This window comes from Martes martes (genome assembly GCF_963455335.1).
Source record: "Martes martes genome assembly, chromosome: 13".
Classification (NCBI taxonomy): Eukaryota; Metazoa; Chordata; class Mammalia; order Carnivora; family Mustelidae; genus Martes; species Martes martes.
Window position 1 is genome coordinate 79,798,679 of NC_137901.1, and position 27,479 is coordinate 79,826,157.

The 27,479-nt window shown below is 49.0% G+C and overlaps 1 protein-coding gene across 2 annotated transcripts in view; it reads left to right on the forward strand.

The window, feature by feature from the left end:
• NOS1 (nitric oxide synthase 1) overlaps positions 1 to 26,983 on the forward strand; it is a gene marked incomplete at both ends in the record, with an annotated part of 82,055 nt that extends 55,072 nt beyond the window's left edge. For both annotated transcript variants that reach the window (XM_080822158.1, XM_080822159.1), the window contains 11 exons: positions 4,134 to 4,308; positions 8,459 to 8,597; positions 9,036 to 9,114; positions 15,535 to 15,728; positions 17,121 to 17,290; positions 20,391 to 20,601; positions 21,297 to 21,384; positions 22,952 to 23,073; positions 24,202 to 24,350; positions 26,038 to 26,232; positions 26,861 to 26,983. In XM_080822158.1, the coding sequence (XP_080678284.1) occupies positions 4,134 to 4,308; positions 8,459 to 8,597; positions 9,036 to 9,114; positions 15,535 to 15,728; positions 17,121 to 17,290; positions 20,391 to 20,601; positions 21,297 to 21,384; positions 22,952 to 23,073; positions 24,202 to 24,350; positions 26,038 to 26,232; positions 26,861 to 26,983 (1,645 nt within the window). The remainder of the gene's footprint in view (positions 1 to 4,133; positions 4,309 to 8,458; positions 8,598 to 9,035; positions 9,115 to 15,534; positions 15,729 to 17,120; positions 17,291 to 20,390; positions 20,602 to 21,296; positions 21,385 to 22,951; positions 23,074 to 24,201; positions 24,351 to 26,037; positions 26,233 to 26,860) is intronic.
• Positions 26,984 to 27,479: the final 496 nt, after the last annotated feature.

Here is a 27,479-nt window from a genome sequence, read left to right on the forward strand (position 1 = left end):
AAAACGTGGGCCCAACCCCATGTTTACCAAAATACAGGGGTCACATACCAAGAGGTCATTTTAGTTAGGACACAGACAGATATTTTGTATTTCAACAGTTGTGAATTCAGTTCAACGAGCACTTGGAAAGAAAACCGGATGTCACATCCTTGGTTTTGGCGATGTTAGTTAACACAAGGCTAACGTAAGCCGAGCATCTGGGCCCGGCTGCAAATCTTTCTGAACTTTGTTAACCGAAGCTTCTCATACCTGCTCACGGCAATGCTTGGTAGATGAATTCACATCACAGGGGTCCTAGGTATTGAAGTTTTATGTCCAGCAGTGCCCTTTTTTTTTTTTTTTTTTTATTTTCAGTGTTCCAAGATTCATTGTTTATGCACCACACCCAGTGCTCCATGCAATATGTGCCCTTCATAATACCCACCACCAGGCCCTCCCAACCCCCCCATCCCCCCTCCAAAACCCTCAGTTTGTTTCTCAGTGTCCACAGTCTCTCATGGTTCGTCTCCCGCTCCGATTTCCCCCAATTCACTTTTCCTTTCCTTCTCTTAATGTCCTCCGTGTTATTCCTTATGCTCCACAAGTGAAACCATATAATTGACTTTCTCTCCTTAACTTATTTCACTCAGCATAATCTCCTCCAGTCCCGTCCATGTTGATACAAAAGTTGGTATTCATCCTTTCTGATGGAGGCATAATACTCCATTGTATATATGGACCATATCCTCTTTATCCATTCGTCCGTTGAAGGGCATCTTGGCTCTTTCCACAGTTTGGCAACTGTGGCCATTGCTGCTATAAACATTGGGGTACAGATGGCCCTTCTTTTCAGTACATCTGTATCTTTGGGGTAAATACTCAGTAGTGCAATTGCAGAGTCATAGGGTAGCTCTATTTTTAATTTCTTAAGAAATCTCCACACTGTTTTCCAGAGTGGCTGCACCAACTTGCATTCCCACCTACAGTGGAAGAGGTTCCTCTCTCTCCACATCCTCTCCAACACTTGTTTACTGTCTTGTTAATTTTGGCCATTCTAACTAGTGTGAGGTGGTATCTCAATGTGGTTTTGATTTGAATTTCCCTGATGGCTAATGATGATGGATATTTTTTCATGTGTCTGTTAGCCATTGTATGTCTTCTTTGGACAAGTGTCTGTTCATGTCTCCTGCCCATTTTTTGACATGATTATCTGTTTTTTGAGTGTTGAGTTTGAGGAGTTCTTTCTAGATTGTAGATATCAGCCCTTTGTCTGTAGCAGTGCCCTTTTTAATAGATTTTTTTTTTTTTAGAGCAGATTTAGTTTCCCAGCAAAACTGAGAGGAAGATACAGCGATTTCCCTTGTGCTCCCTTCCCAGCCGCCAACAAAAACAGCCTCCCCCACCACTACCATCTCCATCCAGAGTAGTACATTGGTACAATGGGTGAAACTACACCAACACATCATGATTACACAAAATGCATAATTTATACAAGGGTTCGCCCTGGTGTTATTCATTCCACAGGGTTTGACATCAGTGCATTGTTTTAGTTTTGACATTGAACATCGGTTTTGTACTTTGATGGCCAGACCCACTTTTCCCATATTAAATCTATCACGGCTCAGGGCAGGCATTGGCAGGCTGCAGCCCACAGGTGCGTTCAGCCTGGCCATTGTGGACTGTTCCACAACCCATGAGCTGAGAATGGTTTTTCTAGTGGAACATTTGCAACTCACTCGATGATAGGAAACATTACCGTTGAATCCCAATGAAGCAAAACGCTATTCCTCCCCCTCAAAAATGAAGGGGAGGGATACTTATGAGGATAGATCCTCATAAGTAGACATAGTACTAAAACATGATCCTCAGTAAGTGTAATAAAAATGTTTTTTAATTTTTATTGTCAATAAAAATGTGCAGGAATTTGTTTTCGGTCTGTTACATAAGTATCTACATGATAGCTTCGATTTTGCTTCTTGGCTTAGAAACCTAAAAATGTTTTCTCTCTGGCCCCATGTATAAGAAGTTTGCTAGTTCCTGGTTTGGAGGCTTACAATAGGAAGTTTGAAATCATGAGGTAAAGATCGTGGTGGAAACGTGAGCCTAGGAAGTAACTAGGCTGCAGGTCTTCAGGTGTACCAGGAAATATACTAATGAATGAATCACCTGAGCCATCTGTTAGTGAACACAGGTGAGTTTGATAAGCTAGTGAGTACAAATTAAAAGCGAGTTAAACAACGGTAATAAGGAAACAATAGTATCACTGGAAGTCGGTATGGCAGATGCCATGAACATAAATATTGCGTGTTTGAGGAACAAGTGCCGTAACCACAATTCATGACTGATGCTAGGAATTTCCGATCCCCGCTGGGCTGAAGCTAAGCGGCATGGCTTGGGGCAAAAGTGCTCCTTCCCAGATGTTAACCTCTGCTAACCCTCACTTGATCTGTGAGATGCCTGGACCCATCTCAAGTGCATTCTCGAATGACAGAGAGAATGGGAGTCCCTTCCCAGCTTCCCCTCCTCCTTCCCTGCATCCCCCATCTCAATCTTTAGCCAAATTGACCCCTTCATCCTAAACAAAGAGATTCAGACCCAGAGCCAGAGCCACTATCTGGGCTTGTCCGAGATAATAGTCTACAGCAGAAAACTCCAACCCAGGAAAGAAGTGGGATGCGGTGTTCCTGTCCCACTTACCAACCTGTCGCTACGGTCCCGGTGAGGTCCAGACCCACAGCCAGGACCGAGCCCTGTAAGTGTGACGTAAAGTGTCTCTAGGACAGTGAACTAGCAAGAGTGGCCGTCTGAGACACAACCCTTCCCTTCTCATACTCAAGTCAAGGCAGCCCACCTTAACAGAGAGGAAAATCTCATTAACTTGACCCCCACTGATTCAAACACCCACGTTCTTGGTGTTATCTAGACAAAAAGGGTTTGCAAAGCAAGTGAATTTCTTTTTTTTTTTTTTTAAGATTTTTATTTATTTATTTGACAGAGATCACAAGTAGGCACAGAGGCAGGCAGAGAGAGAGGAGGAAGTAGGCTCCCCACCGAGCAGAGATCCCGATGCGGGGCTCAATCTCAGGACCCCGGAATCACGACCTGAGCCGAACGCGGAAGCTTTAACCCACTGAGCCACCCAGGCACCCCAACAATACAAATGAATTTCATAGACATCCCAAGAGTTGGAGCCGGCATATTGATAAACCTTTCATCCCCTTTTAGAAGAACCTGTTTACCCCCCAACGTTTGATGTGGGTTTTTTTTTTTAAGTTTTTGTTTTTAATTCCAGTTTGTTAACATACAACATTTGATGTGTTAATGACAAGTCCTTCTGATTTCCTCATTAATATAGGCCCCTGAGGACTGCTGTATTATGATTTTCATTACCTTTGTACTTAAAGCTCATCTGGTTTTGTCCATGACAGAAGCCTTCCCAAAAAAGTAGACTAATTTCTCTGGCTTAGAAAGGGATGCACGAGAAGTAAACCAATGGTTCTGGGTCATTGCTATCCTAACTCATCCTCCTTAGGACCACTGGAAATTTTATCCTGAGGATGGTCCCAGCTAACAGAGACTAGAAGGAGATAAGAAGAGGCCGCAGGGGCTCCTAGATTTTAAGATAGCCTTCCCCAGGTGGGCTTAGGGACATCTGACCACCATGGGCTAAACACAGTCCTTCTAGAGATAACCAAATGTCTTAGTCTGCTCAGGCTGCCATTACAAAAATACCAGAATGTATGACTTCAACAACAGATACTTATTTTCTCAGAGTTCTAGAGGCTGGAAGTCTAAGAGCAAGGTGCCAGTAGGATTGGTTTCTGGCGAGGCCTCTCTTCCTGGCTTGCAGATGGCCACCATCTTGCTGTGCCCTCACATGGCCTCTCTTTTTTCCACCATCAGAGTGAGAGCGTGCTATCAGTATCTCTTCCTCTTCTTCTAAGCACACTGGTCCTACTGGACTAGGGCCCAACCTTATGACACCATTTAACCTCAGTTACCACCTTAAAGGTGCCATCTCCAAATACAACTACAATTGGGGGTTAGGATTTCAACATATGAATTTGGGGAGGGGGACACAGTGTCCATGATACCAGATACCCCCTCACGCCCCACGGTCCCCTAACATGGACCTTTTGTTGTCTCCTTGGCAGGTTCTCTGTGTTTGGCCTTGGCTCCCGGGCTTACCCTCACTTCTGCGCCTTTGGACATGCCGTGGACACCCTCTTGGAGGAGCTGGGAGGAGAAAGGATCCTGAAGATGAGGGAAGGGGATGAGCTCTGTGGGCAAGAAGAGGCTTTCAGGACCTGGGCCAAGAAGGTCTTCAAGGTAACCACCGGCCCAGATCTCGGAGACCTAAGGGGAGAATTCACAACCCACCCCCAAGACCTCCAAAGACAGAGTACTGACACCATCAGAAATAGAAGAAACTTGAGAGAACCCCCCATGTTTCCCTCATGTATCCAGCCAGGATACAGCTGTCAACAACTCAGATGGGTTTAGATGGTCTTAAAACACACATTCTCCACCCAGAATCTAACCCTCTGCATTATGGTTAGAGACTTAATCTATAAAAAGAAATTATAGTCTTGGGATTTCAGAGCTGGGAGGAATCTGTCCCTCCCCTTGCCTTTGGTAGACAAGTAGGCCAAAAACATAAAGTTGGGTAGCCACACCGGGGGCCATGCCTCATCCTGGAGCTCAGGTCTCCAATTTGTCTACTTGGGTGAGCTTCTCCCTCTTGTGCTAGATCTTTGCTGACCAATATGGGAGCCACTAACCCCGTGTGCTATTTATTTTTTTATTATTTTTTAAGATTTTATTTATTTGACAGAGAGAGAGTAGGCAGAGAGAGAGGAGGAAGCAGGCTCCCCGCCAAGCAGAGAACCCAATGCGGGGCTTGATCCCAGAACGCTGAGATCACGACCCGAGCCGAAGGCAGAGGCTTTAACCCACTGAGCCACCCAGGCACCCCAACCCGTGTGCTATTTAAATGTCAGTGTACATGAATTCCCATTCAACAGGATGAATGAACAAGTGAACATAGTATATCTAGATAATGGAATATGATTCAGCCATGAAAAGAATGAAACATTGACACCTGCTACACCATGGATGAGCCTTGCAAACCTGCAGAGTGAAAGAGGACAGGCACAAAAGGTCTATGCTCCCATTTATAGGAAATGTCCAGGACAGGCAAATGCATACAGAGATTAGATTTGTGGTTGCCTGGGCTCTGGAGGAATGGAAAATGGGAATGATTACTGATGGGTACAGGGCTTCTTCTGGGAGGATGAGAATGTTCCGGAACTGGATAGCAGTGGTGGTTGCACTCTCTCTCTCTCCACACACTAAAAACCATGGAATTGTACATTTTAGTACATTTTAAAATGATGAATTTTATATTGCATGAAAAATGTCTGTGTATGTATACATAGAAATAATTAAATGTTTAATTATAAAATACTGTATATTATAATGACAGAAATATTATATATCGCATATTTGCATAAATATATTTATCTTACATAAAATAATTACTTATATATTTTATACACCATAATGGATGTATAAAATTTTAATCATTTTTAATTAGTTCTTAATTCTATTTAGTATCTATATTAAATAGATTCTGCTTAAAGAGCCCATTCCTTGGCTGCATATTTCACATACTCAGTAGTCCCGAGAAGCTAGTGGTCATCCCAGGAGACAGCACAGAACATTCCTGCGATGATAGAACATCCTACTGGACGGCACGATTCTAGACATATGAGGTCACAGGAAGATAATGAACAATGGCCTTCTATCTGCATGGGGGACATGATTCGGTTGGCTATCCTGAAAAAAACAAAGAGCCATGACTGCCGACCCCCCACCTCCTCCTACCAGAATGTGTGGAGCCACATTCTCAAGCCGCCACAGGAAAAAGGACACCAGGCAACCTCCTGTCACTCCTTTGGCACTTCCCACCCTGCATGCAGAAGCAGATAGGGAGAAAAAGGGGAAACTGAGGCCCCTGAGCTATCTGGATATCTGTGGGGGGAGGCTGTGTCCATCAGCCTGTTTCTGCATTTCTCCCTAGACAAGGAAAATGGCGATAACTTCTTCTGTTACCTTGAGGTCACTATGGTTCTTGACTTCAATCAGCCCACTTTGAGCACCCCAGGAGCAGGGCCCATTACTAAACCACTGTACTCTTTAGCTATTACCCCTCCCTCACCCCATCCATCCTCCCACCAAACTCCCGGTCCTGGCAACCGCTAACTGACTTTCTATCTCCGTAGCTTTGCCTCTCCTGGACGTTTCCTGTGAATGAAATCCTATAGTATGTGGTCTTTTCAAACGGGCTCATTTCGCACATTTTTAAGGTTCATCCACATTGTATTATTTATCAGTACTTCATTGATTTTTTCGGCCACACAATCCTCTGTTGTATGTATATATCGTATTTTGTCCATTCATCAGTTGACGGATGTTTAGATTATCTGAAAATCGACACAAGGCCAAAAAATGGTTAAAACTACCCTTAAAAACCACTTGAATTGGGGCACCTGGGTGGCTCAGTCAGTAAGCATCTGACTCTCGGTTTTGTCTCAGGTCATGATCTCAGGGTCATGGGACAGACCCCCACATCAGGCTCTGCACTCAGCATGGAGTCTGCTTGAGATTCTCTCTCTCCTTCTCCCTCTGCTTCTCCCCGCCTTGCTCACGTGCTCTGTCTCCCTAAAAAACAAAAACAAAAACAAAAACACTCTTGAATTATCCATGGCTTTTTTCCCAAAAACCTGAATTCCAAATGGTAATTCTTAGGATTACTAAAGTCAGAGAACTTATGAACTTGGCAAAAAAAAAAAAAAAGAAAGAAAAAAAATAGAAATAGAAAAAAAGCAAAATTCATAGGGACATGTTCAAACATTCAATATGTTCTGCTTTTAATGTGTTTATATCTTTAGAATAAGATAGCTAGGAAGTTCTAAGGTGTCTATTTTCTTTTTTTTAAAGACTTAACTTATTTTTTAAAGATTTTTAGTTATTTGAAATAGAGAGCACACATGAGAGAGAGCACAAGTAGGGGAGAGGGCCAGGAGGAGAGAGAAAAGCAGACTCCCTCCTAAGTGAGGAGCCAGACACAAGGCTCAGTTCCAGGACCCTGGGATCATGACCTGAGCTGGAGTCAGATGCTTAACTGACTGAGTCACCCAGGCACCCCAATTTTATTACTTATTTGAGAGAGAGAGAATACAAGTGGAGGGTGGGGGCAGGGAGAGGGAGAAGCAGTCTCCCTGCTGAGTGCAGAGCCTGATGCTGGACTTGATCCCAGGACCCTGAGATCATGACCCGAGCCAAAGGCAGATGCTTAATCGACCAAGTCACCCAGGTGCCCCTAAGGTGTTTATTTTCTTGTTTAATGTTAGGCCTCTACAAATACTGGTTTTAGGAATAAATGACATAAAAGTTACATATTAAGTAGAGGGTAAATCTTTTTTTTTTAAAGATTTTTATTTATTTATTTGACAGACAGAGATCACAAATAGGCAGAGAGGCAGGCAGAGAGGGGCAGGGGGAAGCAGACTTCCCGCTGAGCAGAGAGCCCAATGCGGGGCTCAATCCCAGGACCCTGAGATCATGACCTGAGCCAAAGGCAGAGGCCCAACCCATGGAGCCACCCAGGTGCCCCTAGAGGTTAAATCTTACAGTCATTAATTAGTAAAGCTGATATATCCAGCACATCAACGGCATTCAAAAAATATAGGATGGATTAGTGGATAGACTGATGACTGGCCGGTACGTGGTGGGATGGATAGATGGGTGGACGGGTGGGTGAGTGGATAGAAAGAAGGAAGGAAGGAAGGGAAGGTATAGATGGAAGAATGGAAGGATGGGTGGACAGATGGAAGGAAGGAGGGAAGGAAAGACGGATGGATGGTTGGAGGGATGGATGGATGGATGGATGGATGGATGGATGGATAGAAGGAAATAAGAAAGGGAAAAAGGGGGGAAGAAAGGAAGGGAGAGGAGAAGGGAAGGAGGGCAGGTAGGTGGAGGAATGGAGGGATAGAGGGATGAATGGATGGACGGGTGGATGGATGGATGGATGGTTGGATGGATGGTTGGATGGATGGATGGATGGATGGTTGGGTGGTTGGATGGATGGATGGTTGGATGGATGGATGGATGGATGGATGGATGGTTGGATGGATGGATGGTTGGATGGATGGTTGGTTGGATGGTTGGATGGATGGTTGGTTGGATGGATGGATGGATGGTTGGATGGATGGATGGATGGATGGATGGATGGATGGATGGTTGGATGGATGGATGGTTGGATGGATGGTTGGTTGGATGGTTGGATGGATGGTTGGTTGGATGGATGGATGGATGGATGGTTGGATGGATGGTTGGATGGTTGGATGAATGGATGGATGGATGGATACATGCCATGCCTGGGAGGTCACTGAGAGCCCTGCACGTGCCACAGGCAGCCTGTGATGTGTTCTGTGTGGGAGACGATGTCAACATCGAGAAGGCCAACAACTCCCTCATCAGCAATGACCGCAGCTGGAAGAGGAACAAGTTCCGCCTCACCTACGTGGCCGAAGCTCCAGAACTTACGCAAGGTACCTCTCCGCGACCTCTGGAGGGCATGCAGGGCCCCCCATGCATGTGGGTTGGGGGAGAAAGGAGCCCTCACCCCCCAAAAGGAGCCACAAGAAGCTGGGTGTCATGGCTTCCATCTCTCTTCAGGGCAGTCCTCTGAAAACAAATACACGGCCAGTGCCCCACACCCAGCCGACCTGCGCCTGGATGTTTCTCCCTCCAGCAGCGTGGCGCCATTACCCTGAAACTCTTCTTCTCAGCTCCACTCAACCAGATTCGCCTTCCCTTCTCCATTATCCACAGCCCTCCCCCAACCCACCCAGCTTCTTCTCTTTCATCTCTTCGCCTCACTCCAGAGGACAGTGCAAGTGTGAAGAGAGGGTCAGGAGAAGCTGGAGGCTTTGTACTGACCGTGCTTTAACCCCGTCTCAGGGAGACTATTGTTGTTCTCACCACAGGTCTATCCAATGTCCACAAAAAGCGGGTCTCGGCCGCTCGACTCCTCAGCCGTCAGAACCTTCAGAGCCCTAAATCCAGGTAGGAACGCCTTGCTTGGCTCGGGGTTCCCCATCTGTGCTCCTGATGCCCCCCCCCCCACCCTCAGGGAGGAGCCCTGGTTGACTCGGAGGCCTGGCTTCCCATGACCGTCCCAAGTGCCACTGAGATGCCCATGCCGCTTTGTAGCGTCAAGGTTTTCCCGTCTTCCCTTTGCCAAGCCCCCTAGAGGGACCACGAGAGGACAGATCATCGTGGAAAGCAGAAAGAGAAAGGTTGTATGAAGAATTTTTAATCTAGACCACACCCGTGTTGAACTACTGATGTTCATTGTACCAGAGCATCTTAGCCAGAGAACATTTCTTCCTTGTGGGTAATTCTTCTCTAGAGTCCCGAAAACCGGCTACCCAGATGCTGCTTAAATTCCCTTGGGATGACGGGAGGTTCATTACCTCACCAGACAGCCCACTCTGTGTTTCAGAGTCCTAATTGTTAGACATCATCTTGCTGTTGCTGTAACCAAAGGGCATCTTCCTAGCACTCAGCATTGATCTTAGTTATCCTCAGGTGACACCCGAAACAAACTCCATTCTTCCAAATGAGAGACCTGCTGATAGCCAAGGACAAGGACCAGTGTCTCCTGGGTTTTGATTTCTTCAAACTGTGCTTCCTAAGACCAGGTTTCCCAAGCCTTTCGCCTTAGTAAAAGGACGCGCTCTTGTCCCGCTGCCAGTGTCATTCTCAGACCCGGTCACAGCGCACAGAGAACCTGTCATAGCTACCACGTGCACTGGGGCCATTAAAGCCACCCCCGGACCTGAGCAGGACACACTGATGCCGCCCGAGATCATGGGTTTTGTCCTGGCGGCCATGCCCCTCTCCCATTTAGCTTACACCCTTGCTGCTGTGGTTAAAGTGAGCGAGCCAAGTCTCTCCGTCCCTCGACTTCTGTAAATAAGATTTTTGGCCTTAATGAAGCCCTTTGAATTGATCCCTAGAGAATGACATCTTTTTTCACGTCCCGGTTACAGCCCATGTTGAGCTTTGGAAATCTTGATTCTTTAGTACGGAGAGTGGGCTCGTGAGCTGGACAGGCCCAGGTTCTGACCCCTGTTCTGCCACACACCAGTTGTGTGACCGCGGGCCAGTCACGCAGGTCCTCCAAGCCTCTGTCTCTTTATGCAGAACAAGAAGGGTAGCTCTACACATTGCTGACACTTCTCTAGTGTTTTCTGTGTGCCGAGCCCTGTTTTGTGTCTCTCTCTGAGGAGTCTCCCAGAACTCTTAACCAGCCCAGGAAGTTGGGACTATTATCCTCGAAGTTTTGGTTCCCCCCTCCCCCGCTAAAGATTTATTTATTTATTTTAGGCAGGGAGGGGCAGAAGGAGAGGGAGAGAGAGAATCTCAAGCAGACTCTCCACTGAGTGTAGAGCCCCGATGCGGGGCTTGATCCCACGACCATGACCTGAGCTGAAATCAAGAGTCGGTCGCTCAACTGACTGACCACCCAGGCGCCCCCATCATCGATGTTTTAAATATGAAAAGTGACAAGTAGATAATGCAAGTGACTTTATCAAGGTCACATAGACTCGGTTCTCCAACTCCAAAGTCAGCATGCCGAATGGCTACCCAGGTGTCCTCAAGACCATTGCAAGGCTGCTGTATTGACAACGAGGTGCACAAGGCAACTAGTGTCTCATACCTTTCCGTTACTCTTCCTTATCCGTCCCAGCTTCAAACACCTGCGGATTTAGTATGCATGCTTTCTGCGTGGACTTCGGGCCTCTGACGGAGTTATCAGCAGGATGAAGCCCCCAAGCTCTCACGTACTCTCTTAGATCCTGCAACATTAAAGAAATGGGTTGGGAAATTAAACCCTTTGAATAATTTGTTGTATGCAACATCCAGGAGCGTAGGGCTCTCTGATACAGAGAGGGACCTCGTGTTTGAAATACACATCCTTACTTCCCGTTTCTGCCCTGTGGAAAGGGATGACTTCAGTAGCGTGGAAGAGAAGAGACTAAGAACCCATTAGAAATTTCCTTCAGCAACAAACCGTGAAAGACCAAATCACAAAAATTACTCCCTAAACCGCGGTACATAAAAAGCAAGGTCCTTTGCAAATGTTCTGATGCTAGCTTGGACCAAGGTCCCAGAATAACCCCCACTCACCTCTCGGAAGGGCAGCCGTCTCTATGCTGAGTGACTTAGAAGAGACAGGCTTAGGGACGAGAACCTTGTATTAAAATCAGTCGTGAATTAGCACAAAAAGGATCAAGTTGTATGGAGGAATCTCTCTCCCTTTGGAATCACACTCTGGAGCATGACCTGTTTTCAGGCTTACTACCATCTCCAGCTTTGTAAGTTGTTGATTTGTTTTAAGGGATAATCGAGTAAAAAAAAAAAAGCATCATGTGCTTCCGTTTTTCCCCACCCAAGTCAGCCGAAAATCAGGCTGTTTGGGCCAGGAGGCCATAAGCGAGATGTCACAAATTACTCCCCACTTCCCAGATCCTTAATTGCAAGCAAAGTGCTTAAGAGGAAGTAAACAGCCTCCTGAGGGTGATCCTTGCACAGCCAAAGAGAAGAGTGAGCACAGTTATTGCCTGGCCAGGAAATACATTTTCCAGGTACACCAATTAACAAACAATGCAGCAGGGAGTATAATGGAGCGGTGATGGGTGCGGTGAGAGTCCTGCATTTCAGATGGAGGAGAAGTGCAAGGTAGGCTTTAGAAAGGGAATGAGAGGAGGGACATCTAGGCAGTGGCTGGCAGAAGTATAGGTGCAGAAGGGGTCCTGAGTGTTGGGGCATTGTGGACAGTGGTGGGATATTACAACAGACAGTTCTTGGTGGGGGAGCTCTTGATTCTTATTGCTCCCTGGATGAAATTGCTTCTCTCCAGTCTTCCCCATTTCAACAGAGATCATCAACATTTGTCTTAAGCCAAAACCTCAAGCATCATCTTTGCGTCCTCTCCCTCCCTTATACTGCATGTCCAGCCATCATCCTGTCCTCTGGGATTTGACTTTCAACTTCATCTCAAACCTACAGCTGCTGCCTTGAGCAAATCCATGTTCATTGATGGTATGAGTGGCTACAGTAGACACTAATTTTTCTCCTCGTTTCTTGGCTTTTCTTTCGAAGATCCATTTCCAAATAGTAGCTAGACCAATCTTGGAAAGACGTAAACTGAATCCTGTCACTCCACAGCTTCGTACCCTCCAGTGGCTTCCCACTGGATTGAAACCTCCAAACTTCTCGCCATGACAGGCATGACGAAGTCCTCATGATCTGGCCTCTGGCCAGCATTCTGATCTCCTTCTTCTCCAGCCCCATCCCCCCCCCCACATCCAACACATTGGAGAGTGTTGACCACTCTCCAAACACTCCAGCCTTCTTTCCCTTCTCCAAATATGCACACCTTTTCTTACCCCAGGGCCTTTGCACATGCAAACAATGTTCCCAAACAGGTCTTTGCATGTCCCCTTTTTCTCAGTGTTCAGGTCTCTGCTCAAATGTCACATCACCTCAGAGGCTCCCTGACCATCCTATCTGATGATCACTGGGCCTGCTGTCCCCAACCCATCAACACCCACCCATCCTTCTGGGACCTCTTTAAGTTGCTCCTCAGTGAAACTAGGACAGTCAATGAGAATGGGACCCCAGACCCATCACTGTCTCGCCAGTGCCTAGAATAATGCCCAATACTCACTACAAGTTTGCTGAATGAATGAAACTTACAATGTTTACTCTTTTCATTAAAGAATGAGTATTAGCTATTTTTTTTTTCTATTTGATGCTGGACATTAACAGACTCTCGTTTCATCTGTGAACCTGTCATTGAGCCACTGCCAAGCATACATGCGTGTGTGTGTGTGTGTCTGTGTCTGTCTGTTATGCTTCTGGAGTCTGGGATGGAGAGGCCCCAATGACCGCTACCTTCCCACACTGCCCTTTTTGCACTTGCTTCTTTTCCCCATCCTTCTCAATGGCCTTAATGTGTCCCAAGCTTAAAACAAAACAAAACAAAACAAAAAAACTAACTTACAAAATTCTATACTTACAAACCCCCAGCAGAACTGAGACAACTGGTCTCCAAGTTAGTGCTACTGAGAAAGGGTTGGGGGAATCTGCTTCCCCCACAAGGCTTCAAAGACCAGCCCATCGGGGTGCCCCAAGGCCACGCAGTCATTCATTCCTGGGAGGTCTCAGCAAGCCATGCCTGATCAGAGGCTTGCCACATCCCCTTGGTTAAATTTCCAGCATGGGCAGAGCCTGGGGCACCTGGCTTATCTGCCAGCTGCCTCCCCGTTCCTGCCCCTTGTCTGCCTGACCACCGTATGTCATGTTCAAGAGGGCTTGGGGGAAATGGCTGTGAGCGTGAGCCAGCTCAGCAAGTTCGGGTCTTCCACATTTCTGTTTTGTACCGGCCAGAAGAACGGAGGCAAATATACTTCTGAAAGAAATCATGATGATCTGGGGGAAAGTGGGAATTGATGTGGGGCCCTTTCAAAGGCTTCCTGGGGTTGGCGCCGGAGGCTCCTTAATTAGCAGCCCCACAGCGCCCCCTGCTGGCTGTCAGCCTCGGCTAAATTCCAACCCTGCCGCTGGGCAGGAGGTGATGGTTGTCTTTGCTCTCCAGGAACCAGGAATCCGCATGAGCTCAGATCAGAATCAGTCGTGTAAGTCTGTATAATTGACAAGATGAGTGCTCCAGAGACAGCAAAATCTGTCCAGGAAAGGAGAATGGGACCCCAGGCCCTGACACCACCATTCCCAATGTCAGCCACTAATTTCCCCACCGCACAAAGGACAGGGGTGCCTTGCCTTGCTTCGAGAAAATACTTGCAAAAACGTAAATGTGCTAGCACAACTATTTTTAATAACGGTGGCTATTTGCAGCACAAAAGGGTTCTTGGGTATGCCAGAGACTCCTTTATATAGCGAGTCCCATTGGTCTATTCAAGTGTTGATTTACATACCATGGAGAACGTAGAAACTTCATGTTGGATATGAAGTGTCTCTACCGAGAACCATTTGGCCATGAAGAAAAGCAGATCTAGGGGCATCTGGGTGGCTCAGTTGGTTAAGCGACTGCCTTCGGCTCAGATCATGATCCTGGAGTCCAGGGATCGAGTCCCGCATCAGGCTCCCTGCTCGGCAGGGAGCCTGCTTCTCCCTCTGACCCTCCCCCTTCTCATTCCCTCTCTCTCAAATAAATAAAATCTAAAAAAAAAAAGAGAGAGAGAGAGAGAAAGAAAGAAAAGAAAAGATTCTGAAATGCCGACGGAACCCGAAGAGGACAAAGAATCTGATTTACCAAAAGCGTAATCAGCTCCCAAGTTCTCAGGCATTGTGTAAAATGCAGTAGATCTGTTCTAAAACCTTTTAAAGGACCGGAATGATCATAGTCTGAGAATTCATTCTGGTTGCCCTCCCTTAGCACGGGCCTCCTGCCCTTAAAATACAAAAACCAGTGGAAAAGGGGAGTATTAGGCAGGACATAAATCAGTTCCTCTGTGTGTTTTCTCCTTAGATCTCTCAAATTTATATGAGTGGATTTTTGCACAACCAATACCAAATGTGTGTTTCTCTTATGCGATAATATAAGGAGCCTGCTCCCCCCCCCCCACACACACACATACTTACAAAAGGGGGGACAGAGCTTGGGATTCCCAGGAGAGATGGCATGACGCAGACTGAGGACTCCACTGCCTTGGCTCCATGGGGTCCTGATTCCTGGGAGAACCCCAGTTGGTACTTAGAACACAGTCTGTTCTGGCAAATGGTGAACTCTGGGAGTCTGAGGTTCCTTCATCTAGTAAATATTTCTTGAGGACCAGCTATGTGCTGTGACTGTCCTATTTGCCAGAAAAAGAGCAGTGGACAAAACAGATTCCTTGCCCTATGGAATTTACATTGTCTGGAGGCTGGGTGGGGACGGGGGAGGGAGGGTCGGGAGGCAGGGGAAGGCAGACCACAAACCACAGAATGATGGAAACTCCACAAGAAGGCAGACGCCGGTAAGTGATACGGAGAAAGGTGGGTTTGGGAAGATAGAAAAGCAAGGAATCTGAGGACTGAACTGAACCCTGAGGGGCTCTGATGTCCAGAGTTTGGGGAGATGAGAAGGAACTGCCAAAGGGATGAAGATTGGGAGATCTGGGGTGCTGGAACCCAGGAGAAGGGAGTTGAGAAGGAGGAAGTGACCAGCCACGTCCTGTGCTGGTTCCATGAGCAAGATGAATGCTCATGGTATTGGCATTGGATTTGCGGAGAAGCTCACGGGGGACCTGCTAAAAGCCATGGTGTGGAATGATGGGGGCAGAGGTCTCTTGGCGTGGGCCTCATGGAGAACGGAAAGGAGGGGGGATTGCAACCACAAAAAGAGACAAAGGAGCAGAGAAAGGAGGGAGTAGCTGGCGACTCTTCTCTGATGTTCCCCACCTTTCCCTCCAGCCGATCAACCATCTTCGTGCGTCTGCACACCAACGGGAGTCAGGAGCTGCAGTACCAGCCCGGGGACCACTTGGGCGTCTTCCCAGGCAACCGCGAGGACCTCGTGAATGCCCTGATCGAGCGGCTGGAGGATGCACCCCCGGTCAACCAGCTGGTGAAGGTGGAGCTGCTGGAGGAGCGGAACACGGCTTTGGGTACCTACGGCAGGGTGGGGTGCCCCGGTGTCTGGGGAAAAGGAGACCCATCCTTCTTCCCAGTCACCCATCCAGGTGGGGGAGAGTGGGTCTCTGTCACCTCCTGAGACTCCTCCTTTCTCATGGCTGAACCACCTTGGCCCAACTGGCTGACCCAGTGTCCGTGATGCTAGGACATCCATAGCTCATCCCTGGGGGAAGGGGCATCTGCCCTCTTTCATCACCCCCGCCTCACTGCCCACCAATGAACAGCCGCCGACGTGTACCCCTCCCTCCTCTTAAAATCAAGAGGCATTACATGCAACTCGGTGGCGCTCTCAAGGTTGAATCATCATTAGATCAGGTTCCGGTTTGTTTTAGGGACCATCCTAGACCTTCCCGTTGAAGAATTTTAAAGGCATCAGATAAGCCTCAGGGCTTCATTTCAGGAGGAACAGGTGAGCTCAGGGCTCAGGTACCCGTAAACCACAGTGACCTTACTTGACAGCCCAAGACATGGTGACCTGTCACCTTCACAAAGGAGCTAGAGTGTATGGTCAGGGCAGAGTGCGGAAATAGCATGTGGTGAAAGCCCCACTGAAAAGTCCTTTGGGAGATACCGCTTTGGGGAGATAATGCTTTATATTAAGAAATCCAGCCCAGCCGGTTCTTCCTTCATGTTGGAGCAACACTTTTTATCTTGGGTTGAGCCCCTGATAAAGCAGACACTGTGTGTAGGGCTATATCCGATGGAAAATTACACAGAAGGAGTACAGTGTAATAGTTAGAACAAGGTCTGGGGCAAGACTGCCTGACTTCACACTTACGAGCTGTGTGACCGTGGGCAGATTCCTTGACCTCTCTGTGCTTCCCTTTTTCTCAGTTGCAAAGTGGGGCTAATAATAGCACCCACCACCTAGCGTTGTTGTGCGGACTAAGTGAGTTAATAATATAAAGTGCTGAGAATAGCACTTGGCATATAGAAAGTGCTAGCAAAGTGTTAGGCATGTTTGTCATTTTAAATGCTGGAATCCCACTAAGGGGTTTGAGAGGCCAACACCATGAGAGGGCAGACAGAACCAAAATAGACTCCTAGCTCGTGCTCACTGCATAAAACGCCAGAGATGGACTGTCTCATGCTATTTTAATGTTGGTTTATGTTTTTAATTTTTGAACTAAATGGCACAATTGATTGTGGATCTGCTCCTTGCATGCATGAGGTGATCCCATGGTCCCGAGAAGCCTGGGTCTAGATGTGGGACATGGAAAGTGACAAGCCAAGGGATTGCTTGGCTCACCTGCCCCCATCCTCTGCTCCAGGAGCAAATCTGGCCTTCCTGACTTGGACCCAAGCCCTTGGAGCTCAGACTTTCCTCCCCCCATCCACCCCTCACATCCATTGTACCTCCATAGGAGTGATCAGTAACTGGACAGACGAGCACCGCCTCCCGCCCTGCACCATCTTCCAGGCCTTCAAGTACTACCTGGACATCACCACGCCGCCGACGCCGCTGCAGCTACAGCAGTTTGCCTCCCTAGCCACCAGCGAGAAGGAGAAGCAGCGTCTGCTGGTCCTCAGCAAGGTGGGTCCCTGGCCTCGTACAACCCCCAGGGCATCTTTCCCCTCCTGGTCCCTGGAGAGCGATATAGCTGTTACAACGGTTGTCCAGAAGATGGCAGTGTGGAGCAAGAGTTGCTGGTTTTTCGTTTGCAGATGGTCGCCATATTGGCTAGTCCATTCTGGCTTGTCCTCACCATCTACCCTCATTCTAACTAAGGTCTGACAGAACAAGGGTAGCCCTGTTGAGTCTCAGAGCTCTCTGGCCCGGTAGAGATTCCTTTTCTAACTCTTGTTCCTCCTTCCTTGGGAACTCCTAAGCTTCCCTTAGCGCCATCTGAGCCCATGCTTAGAAGGAATAGAAAGAGAGAGGAGTCCCACAGTGCCCTGTTTTAGAGAGAGGCCTTTCCCAACACCAAGGGGCTATTGGTAGGACTTGCAAGATAGAGGAGGCCCTCAGATGGTAAAATGCATTAAACATTTCTACCATCCTTACTTTGAAACCTAGGGCTCGCTTGCCCCAACCTGACACAAAATTTTACTCAGTATGATTCCTACCCAGGAGGACCACCCAGACTTCTCCCAGTGGGGGCTCCTCCCCTCTAAGCAAGCCATCAGCAAAGGATGGCTTACCTTTTTTCTGCTGTCCAGGAGAGGGACGAATGATGGGCAGACAGGAAGGTACTAATTTCAAAGAATATATATTACAGCTGGCCCTTAAACAATGTGGTTACTGGGGTGCTGAACCCCTGTGCAGTAGAAAATCTACATACAACTTTTGACTGCCCCAAAACTTAACCACTAATGTAGCCTACTGTTGACCAGAAGCCTTACCAATAACATAAACAATTGATTAACACATATTTTGCTTGTTTTATGTATGATTTATTATATGCTTACCAGAAAGTAAGCTAGAGAAAAGAAACTGTTAAGAAAATCATAAGGAAGGGGTGCCTGGGTGGCTCAGTGGGTTAAAGCCTCTGCCTTCAGCTCAGGTCATGATCCCAGGGTCCTGGAATCGAGCCCCGCATCGGCCTCTCTGCTCAGCAGGGAACCTGCTTCCTCCTCTCTCTCTGCCTGCCTCTCTGCCTACTTGTGATCTTTGTCTGTCAAATAAATAAATAAAATCTTTAAAAAAAATAAAATTAAATTAAATTTTAAAAAAAGAAAATCATAAGGAAGAGAAAATTCATTTACAGTCCTCTATTATATTCATCAAAAAAAAATTGCATATAAGTGGACCCAACATGGGACTAAACCCATGTTGTTAGAGGATCGGCTATATTTAGAAATGAGAAAACAGACGTGAAAAGGAACACTTAGAGACTTGCAATTAAGTAATTCACTCTGGGGACCTAGAAACAGATTGGAGAAGTGGAGCATTAATTTTCATCAGTAAACTTCGCAGAATTGTTTACCTTTGTACATGATGTACATGTATAACTTTAAAATTTTAATTAATGGGGGAGGGGCTACGTTTAGAGGGGTCAGAGATCACATGGAACAATTTCAAGTAGAATTTGATAAACCGTACGCATTAGCCCATAAACTGTACGTATGAGCCCGCTTCTTCCAAAGAGCAGAAACTCCGAGGTAGGATTCAATGAGCAAGGATTTTGATTAAGGGAAACACCCATGTGAGGGGAAGATGGGCAGGAGTCCGATAAGGCTGGGAGAACCATCAGAGCTCCAACCAGTCTGACTCTGAGTGTGTGAGTGGAAACATCTGGAACTGCAGCCACAGCCTTAGGAAGGACCAACACGGGTGAACCATGTCTGTTTCCTGTGGATGTCCATTTCAGAGGGCAGCTCCTGAGGCTCTTGGCTGATGGCTCCCCTGCAGCTCGAGGTCAGTGAGGCTGGAGGTCTGGGAGGCACGTTCTCAAGGATGCCATACCCTATTAATAAGGCAAGAATGATCTTTAGGGACATGGAGGAAAGCTTTATTATATGGTACTTATAATAGGCTTTACTCCTCAAAATCTGAGCCTCTTCCGTGCATTCAGGGACTGCCCAGAGCAGCTTCCAAGTAGGAAAACATAACTCCAGAGCCCCAGGGAGTTCCTCTGTTCCCTGGTAGCAGCTGGGTTTTGCTGTCCACAAACCCCAACTGTGGTCCTCCACACCCAAACCTGTTCTTTTGGGGCTGTCATTCACCATCTTGAACTTGACCTATGCTCTCTGCTGATGCATCTCCAGGCATGCAAACTCACAGGTCACAGGTCTGCATTCCATACCACCAAACCATGACTCTCCACAGTGCTTCTCTCTTGATGTTTGCATATGGCGGGACCGATTATGGTTAAGGGCATACACCCCCTAGAGCAGGCGTCAGCAACCTTTTTCCATAAAGAGCCTGGTAGTAAATATTTTAGGCTCACGGTCTGTGAGGTCTGTATCACAGCCCCTAAACTCCACCATTATCGCCCAACAGCATAGACGGTACCTAACTGAGTCAGTGTGGCTGGGTTCCAATCCAATCGTATTTGTAGGCACAGAAATTTGAATTTCATATCACATTCTTGGGTCATGAAATTGTATCCTTCTTTTGATCCTTTCCCCCAACAATTAAACCGTGTAAAAACAGGTCTTAGCTCATGAGCCCTGCAAATAGGTAGTAAGCCACATTGACCTTCTGCTACCCCCGACCTAGATTCAAACCCAGAATCGCCCCCTCCAAGCCAAAGAGCCTCTGTATTTGTCAGTTTTCCCCGCTATAAAATAGGGACAACAGTCATACCTACTGCATAACATTGTCGTAAGTAAAGACCTGGTGTGGAGTTATTACTGTGTGAGTGTTAGGTATCCTTCTCTCTCCCGACTTTCCTTTTCTTTTTTTTTTTTTTTTTTAAGATTTTATTTATTTATTTGACAGAGAGAGCACAAGTAGGCAGAGAGGCAGGCAGAGAGATAGAGGGAAGCAGGCTCCCTGCTGAGCAGAGAGCCCGATGCGGGGCTCAAACCCAGGACCCTGAGATCACGACCTGAGCCGAAGGCAGAGGCTTTAACCCACTGAGCCACCCAGGTGCCCTCTCCCGACTTTCTTCCCCGGACGTTCCGTTGCCCCCACTGGAAATGTGTACCCAGAGCGGGGTATAAGTTCTCCATCCCTCTCCTTGGCACAGGGTTTGCAGGAATACGAGGAATGGAAATGGGGCAAGAACCCCACCATCGTGGAGGTGCTGGAGGAGTTCCCATCCATCCAGATGCCGTCCACCCTGCTCCTGACCCAGCTGTCCTTGCTGCAGCCCCGCTACTATTCCATCAGCTCCTCCCCAGACATGTACCCCGACGAGGTGCACCTCACCGTGGCCATCGTCTCCTACCGCACCCGAGGTAGGCAGAGGCCCTGGGAGAGCCTCCGGGTCTGCATTTGCCCTCCGGGGGGCCTCTGCGGGGCTGCCATATCCCAAAGTCCCGAGAGGAGACCCACTTCGAGGCCAGGAACCGGGGGAAGAAGCAGGACAGGCAAACTGTCCCCTTAGGCAGAGCCAACCCTGTGCAGAATCAGGAAGGAGGGAAGATGTGCACTTGAAAGCTTCCTCCGCTCCCCAAGCCTGAGAGCGCTTTTACTCATCCCCTTATCCTTCCACCTGCAAGGCAACAACCGGATCAAGGCACCCCCACCCATCGCCCGGAGTGGGGCGCTCTCTGCTGCATGCAGTCCCCTGGTTATGGGTCAGTCAGATACCCTAGCATATTTTCCCTCCTTGATAAAGCAATTAGAATGCATGGTGCCTGAGGGAGCTCCAAGACCCGGATCCTGGACGGTCGCCGGCATCACACTGACCGAGACCGTTTCAGTAGGCGGGGTCTGAATCCAACCCACCTTCCCCCGTGGGAATCCTGGGCAGTTTCTCAGGGGTTCACCATTCCCTCTTCCCCTTCAGAGGAAGGGATCCAGACAGGGAATTCCAAGACAGAAACTTGGCATAGGGCTGTGAGCTTCTGCACTGGAGCGAGGTGGGGAGCCAGTGGCGGGAAACCCTGGGGGCAGTAGGCGCGCCAGACCACCCTGATTATTCTGCCAGATGGAGAAGGACCAATTCACCACGGCGTGTGCTCCTCCTGGCTCAACCGAATACAGGCTGACGAAGTAGTCCCATGTTTCGTGAGAGGGTGAGTGGCAAATGCGGAGAAATGAGCGGTTGTCCCAAATCTGCGTACTGGTGAGCTGGGCTGGGTGGACCAGCCTCATGGGTTCTGGAGAGATGGCTGAGTCAGACGGAATGGAGATCAACACTCTGTATCCCTTCCAAGCTGTTAAGTTAATAGGATCGTGGGATGGGCAACACAGCAGCAGTTAAGCAGGTACCCCCCGCCCCGCCCCGCCCAGACAAAGTCAGGTCAATGCAATGAATATTTATCAATTGCATGTACTGTGCTAGAGGCTGGGGTACAGTAGACAACCCGGCAAATGCAGCATCCGCTTTCCTGAAATCTGCAGACGGGCAGAAATTCTCTCCGCTGTCTCACAGCTACCCTATCTGTTCCCGCTATCCCGGAGATGGGGAAGATCCAAACCCTCATCCCATCAATCAGAGCTCTTCCTCCCAAACTCAGCTGGTTGGGTTTTTTTTTCTTTTTGTTTTTTTAAGATTTTATTTATTGGAGACAGAGCACGAGTGAGGTGAGGGGCAGGGGGAGAAGCAGACTCCCCGCTGAGCAAGAAGCATGATGCGGGGCTCGATCCCAGGACTCCAAGATCATGACCTGAGCTGAAGGCAGACGCCACCCAGGCGTCCCCCCCACCCAACCCCTGCCGCCCAAACTCAGTTTTAAAGGACACTCCTGCCTACGATGAACAGTACTGTATCGTGCACTTAAAAATTTTGTGAAGAGGGTAGATTTCATTGAATGTGTCCTTACCGCCATTGGATAAAAAATACAGCTCAAATGTTTTTCACCCTGAGGGCTCTGGCTGAGCCCGTAGGCCCCCCGGAGGGTCCCGCTATGTCAGCCAGTGACTTCTGTGCCTCAGCAGTGGCCTTGACCGCTGATTTTTCTCAGCTGTTGAGACTGGAGTGTTGATGGGATGGTGCACCTGCCCAGAGCATCAGAATCCCCTGTGGTGTTTCAAAAATGCAGTGTCCTGAGCCCAGACTTGCTCTGCTGCCCAGGACTCTGTACTTTTAACACCGCCTGGGAATTCTTCTGTACGCTGAAGTCTGTTCCCCAATTTGGGGAGACCTCACCGTGGGCTAAATCCACGGTTCTCAATACGGGGCGGAGCTCCCCTTCAGGGCACACGTGGCAACACCCACAGAGATTTTTGTCTGTCGTGGCTGCAGGGTGTTCCTGGCCTCTAGGAGGTGGAGACCCGGGGTGCTGCTCAGTAGCCTACAATGCACAGGACACCCCCGACAGCAGACAAGTGTGCAGCCCCAAATGTCAGCAGTCCTGAGGTCCGGAAACCCTGGGTTGAAATCATCCCACTGCCCTTTGTGGCTTAGCTCAGCAATGAGGAAAATGGGGAACGGGAGTGGCAGCCAGACCCCAGGGACCTCCTGTTTTGGGAATTCCCCAAATCCGTGTGACCTGTCACCCCGATAAGGGGCACCCAACCCCAGCCGGAGAGTGCAATCCCGCTGGATTATCGAGATGGCCATCTGGTCTACTGAAGACCCAGCCACCCTTCATCAGGCTTGAGTGCAGCAAGCCTTCTGATTCTCTCTTTCTTATCCAGAGCGCCCAGCTTCCACCTGCCCCGAAATCCCCAAGTGCCCTGCATCCTCATTGGCCCAGGCACTGGCATTGCCCCTTTCCGAAGCTTCTGGCAGCAACGGCAATTTGACATCCAACACAAAGGTGGGTGTTGCAATTCAGCAGCCCGGCGATGTCCATCCTGCCCCGGGCAGCCCCACCTGTGTCTCAGCCACCCGGAGGAATGATGGAGCTCTCTCTCCGTTGCTTCCCTCCCTGGGGGAGGGCAGGGGCCTCACAGTACTGACCTGATCCAGGGCTGAGGTTCGTGGTTATGCTTCAAAGGACCTGTCCCAACCAGTCTCCCGCACAGCTTGTTCTAGGGCCTGAAATTCCATCCCCAGAAAACATTTCTTTGTTAAGATAGGACCCCTCTGAAAATTCAAGCAGCCCTAGGAGAGTAAACATTAAGCCTTATCAAATGTGTGTATGTTTATGGGATTGTCCCAAAGGCTATTATTCCAGAGCAGGCTTTGCTGTGTGAGAGACACAGCAGATCAGCTTCGGGAGGAGAGAGAAGGAAACCCACAGCTGCGGTGTGCATTGGCCAGGGATTTGTTGAGCAGCTAATAAATGCCAAGCACCATTGTAGGTGTCAAGGGACAGCACTAGACAAGACAGACACACAGCAAAAAAAAAAAAAAAAAAAAAGAAAAGAAAAGAAAAAAAAAAAAAAGCTACCCCATGGAGCAGTCATTCTGGCGGAATAGCTAACATCAATGAAGGAGTCACTGTATATTCACCGGGCTCTAATGTTTTAGGTCTCAGAGTAACCCTAGGAGGTAGATGCTGTGATTACTTGCGTTCTGTACCTGCGGAAATGGGCACATAGAAAGTCAAGTTCTCGTCATCGCACAGAGCTGGAATTTGAGCCCAGCTCCACGGACTGGCCTTTCAGCATGACCCAGTGCCGGGGTGTGGGGGGCGGGGCGCTGCTAAGTAGCCACTGGGGCAGCAGGAGGGATTGAGACCCAGAGAAAGGAGGTCTGCTAAAATCTGAGCACCCTTCACCCTTCACCGACTTCGCTCGGTGTGAGCAGCTGCATGCGTATGTAGATGTGGGTGTACGTGTGTGCAAATACATACACCCCACTTGTCCCAGTGTTCGTATGCTCTATCCATGTGGCACGCATGAAGGTTCCCAGCACCCTCTCCTGGCTCCACCAGCCACCCACCCTCCCAAATTGGGCATCTGAGGAGCTGTGAGCAACGTGAGATCTTTCTGGTCCTCAGGAATGAGCCCCTGCCCCATGGTCCTGGTGTTCGGGTGCCGGCAATCCAAGACAGACCACATCTACAGGGAGGAGACTCTGCAGGCCAAGAACAAGGGGGTCTTCCGAGAACTTTACACAGCCTACTCCCGAGAGCCAGACAAACCAAAGGTAACTCCCAGCCATGCACTGTCCCCGCCCCCTAGCCCCAGATACGCGCACCCGCACATGTGCTTGTACACGCATGCACATCCCACCCCCGGGGCACCCCCTCACCTGGTCTGAATTCTCCTCCTGGACATAGCTCTGTACTTCAGGAAGCAGTGTTATGCCCCGATAATGGGTCCGTGATTAAAGGAACGAGACTGATATAAAGCGAAGGTCATGCAAAGCTTTATTTCACGCCAAGCATCAAGAATCAAACTGACCGGCCAGGGCCGTGCCTCTTACAGAGAGGGGGACCCTTCTCTGTTTCCCAGACTAGCTTTTAAGGGCAAAGGCCATGCGGTCGGGCCTGGCCACGCACAGGTGGCCAATGAGATTGTAACACACACAGGAAACTCCACAGTGATACTAGGTGACCACTTGAATTACAATTTACCCTAGTAGACATTTGAATTAGCCTATCACACCTTGGTTAGGATTGGCGTCAAAAGGCTCCCAAAGGGTGGGGGCCCATACTCCTTGGTAGCTAGGGAGACAGTATGCATCCCCCCACTGATGTCGCCACCTGGCCTGACCCACCCTCGTGTCTGGGCTTTGTTACCTGGAGCTGGTTTCTGGGACTTGTTTTTAAGTAAATCCCCTGGGGGGAGGGGAGCAGGGACAGTTTTAAGGGTTAAACAAGGTTTTTGTTTAACTTTAATGAAAGCCTCTTGCTAAATAGGTCCTTACAGCAGGAGCATAGAAATAATCAGTTTAAAATATCTAACGGCCCAGATTATAGGATGCCACTTATGTGAGATACCCAGAACAGCTGACTCCGTAGAGACAGGGAGCAGATCTGGGGTTACCAGTGGCTGTGGCGACAGGGGAATGGGAATGACTGCTTGTAGGTGCAGAATTTCCTTTTGGGGTGATGAATAAGTTCTAGGACCAGGTAGGACGCTGGTTGCACAAGATAGTGGTGCATGAAATGCCACTGAATTGTTCACTTGAAAATGGTTGAATGGTAGATGAAATGTTTTCCATATCTTACCAAAATAAAAATATTTTTAAAATACGAACTAAAAAAAAAAAAATAATGTAACAGTCCCCAAGAGGTGCAAAGTCAGAATATGGACACAGGCTACAGGACTAGAGCGTGCTCCTCCTGGATCTTGGGGAGATCCAGAGGGGACAAGTGAAAGGCATCCTGAACAGATAAGGCAAATCCCCTGGAGGCTGATTTGGACCCCCGCCCCGTGCCCACCCTACTTTCTCTTAGCCCACCTTCTACTCCAGCTGTTGCTACAGTAGCAGGCTTTGCGCAGGTGGAAGCTGAGAGCCCCTCGCCTCCCCCATCTCTTGCTGTCTTGCCTCTCTGGCCTTCCATCGTAGGCTAAACCCCGCACCTAGCCAAGTACGGGGATCAACACCCTGTGGGGGACCTCTGGCCATCAGACAGGGAGCGGGTAGATTGTGAACCCACCCTATGCCCCTCTGGGTTATGGCTCTGGGGTGTGTTCCGCATGACCCTCTCGAGGGTCTTCAGCCCCACTGAGCTCCAACACTCACACACGCTCAGATCGGCTTTCCTTCTCTTCCTCGCTCCTCCTGCTCCCCGGGGTCACCGATGTGAGGCTCTGCTGTCCTGGGGGGCTAGTGTGCTGCTGCCCAGGATCCAGCTCCTTCTCACGGCTCTTGCTGCCCCCTGCAGAAGTACGTGCAGGACATCCTGCAGGAACAGCTAGCAGAACCGGTGTACCGAGCCCTGCAGGAGCAAGGGGGCCACATCTATGTCTGCGGGGACGTCACCATGGCCGCCGATGTCCTCAAAGCCATCCAGCGCATCATGACCCAGCAGGGGAAACTCTCAGCAGAGGATGCGGGCGTGTTCATCAGCAGGCTGAGAGTGAGTGGCCTCTTGGATCCCTTTGTCAGCATCCGGTTCCTGTATCCTCTTCCTCAACCCACCTGTCTCAGTGATTAGAGGGGCCATGATGACATCCCCACCTGCTCCCATTTTCCCATTTGTGGCTCGGGGTAGAGGATACCCATGGTCCCCAACCATAGATGAGAGAGAAGAAGGACTGGGTGTTGGGTGTGCAGGTGCATGTATTAAGTATGGACGGGGGCTGTGGTGTGTGAAAATAACAGGCAGGTGGACCACTGGGTAACTGGATAGAAACCTCCCTAAACCGACTCTTCCTGCCCCCAGAACTAAGCTGCAGCGCTGTCCTGTGCAGTTGTCCAGGTTGAACACTGCACAAAAAGGTTTGTCCAAGCTGTGCCAGTTCAGATGTGAACTGAAATGTTCTTTGCCACCCTGGGCTGGGTGGTGAGACCCCAAGCCCTGGAGGGTTAGGGCATGGGGTCTTATGAAGCACAGTCTGGGAAACCAGAGGTCTTCCGGGGGGCTCTGGGTTACATCTTGTTTGTTTAGAACCCATCTTTTTTAAGGAGATTCCATTCGAGGTTGTCAGTGTGTCTGTCCCTCTCCTGCCTTTGGCTGGCATTTGAAGGCTGTTTCTGTTCCCCAGGATGACAACCGGTACCATGAGGATATTTTCGGGGTCACCCTGCGAACATATGAAGTGACCAACCGCCTTAGATCTGAATCCATTGCCTTCATTGAGGAGAGCAAAAAAGACACTGACGAGTAAGCTGGCTCCATCCCTGGCGCGAGGGACGGGCAGAGCCCTCTTTTCCCAGTGCTGATGGCTGGGGGATGTCTGTCTTTGTTTGCCCTGACTTTCCCACAGTGGAAGGTGGGCTACAAATGCAAATTCCCAGGCCGCCCCAGACCTGCTGACTCTAGAACTCTGGAGTGAGAGCCGAGGTTTATGTTTTTAAGGGGCCCTCCAGGGGACTCTGAGGCCTGGGAACCCTGGTTTTGGATCCCCGAGTCTGCCTGGGGCGCCCCCTAGTGGAATGACGTCTCCAGCCTCAGGAAGGTGTTTTCCCAGCCGCTGCTCCCAGCCTTTTTACACCACCTCCCGCACCCCCCAAATTGCACAGACTGTTCTCATCCGTGCAGATCCCAACCGGTATTATTTTGACAACCTCACTGGTCCTCTAGAAATTGCTGGGAACAGTCTGAGGCACCACAAAACTGGACTTGAGTCTCACTAGTTAAACCTCCCCTTAAGGCCGGGACCT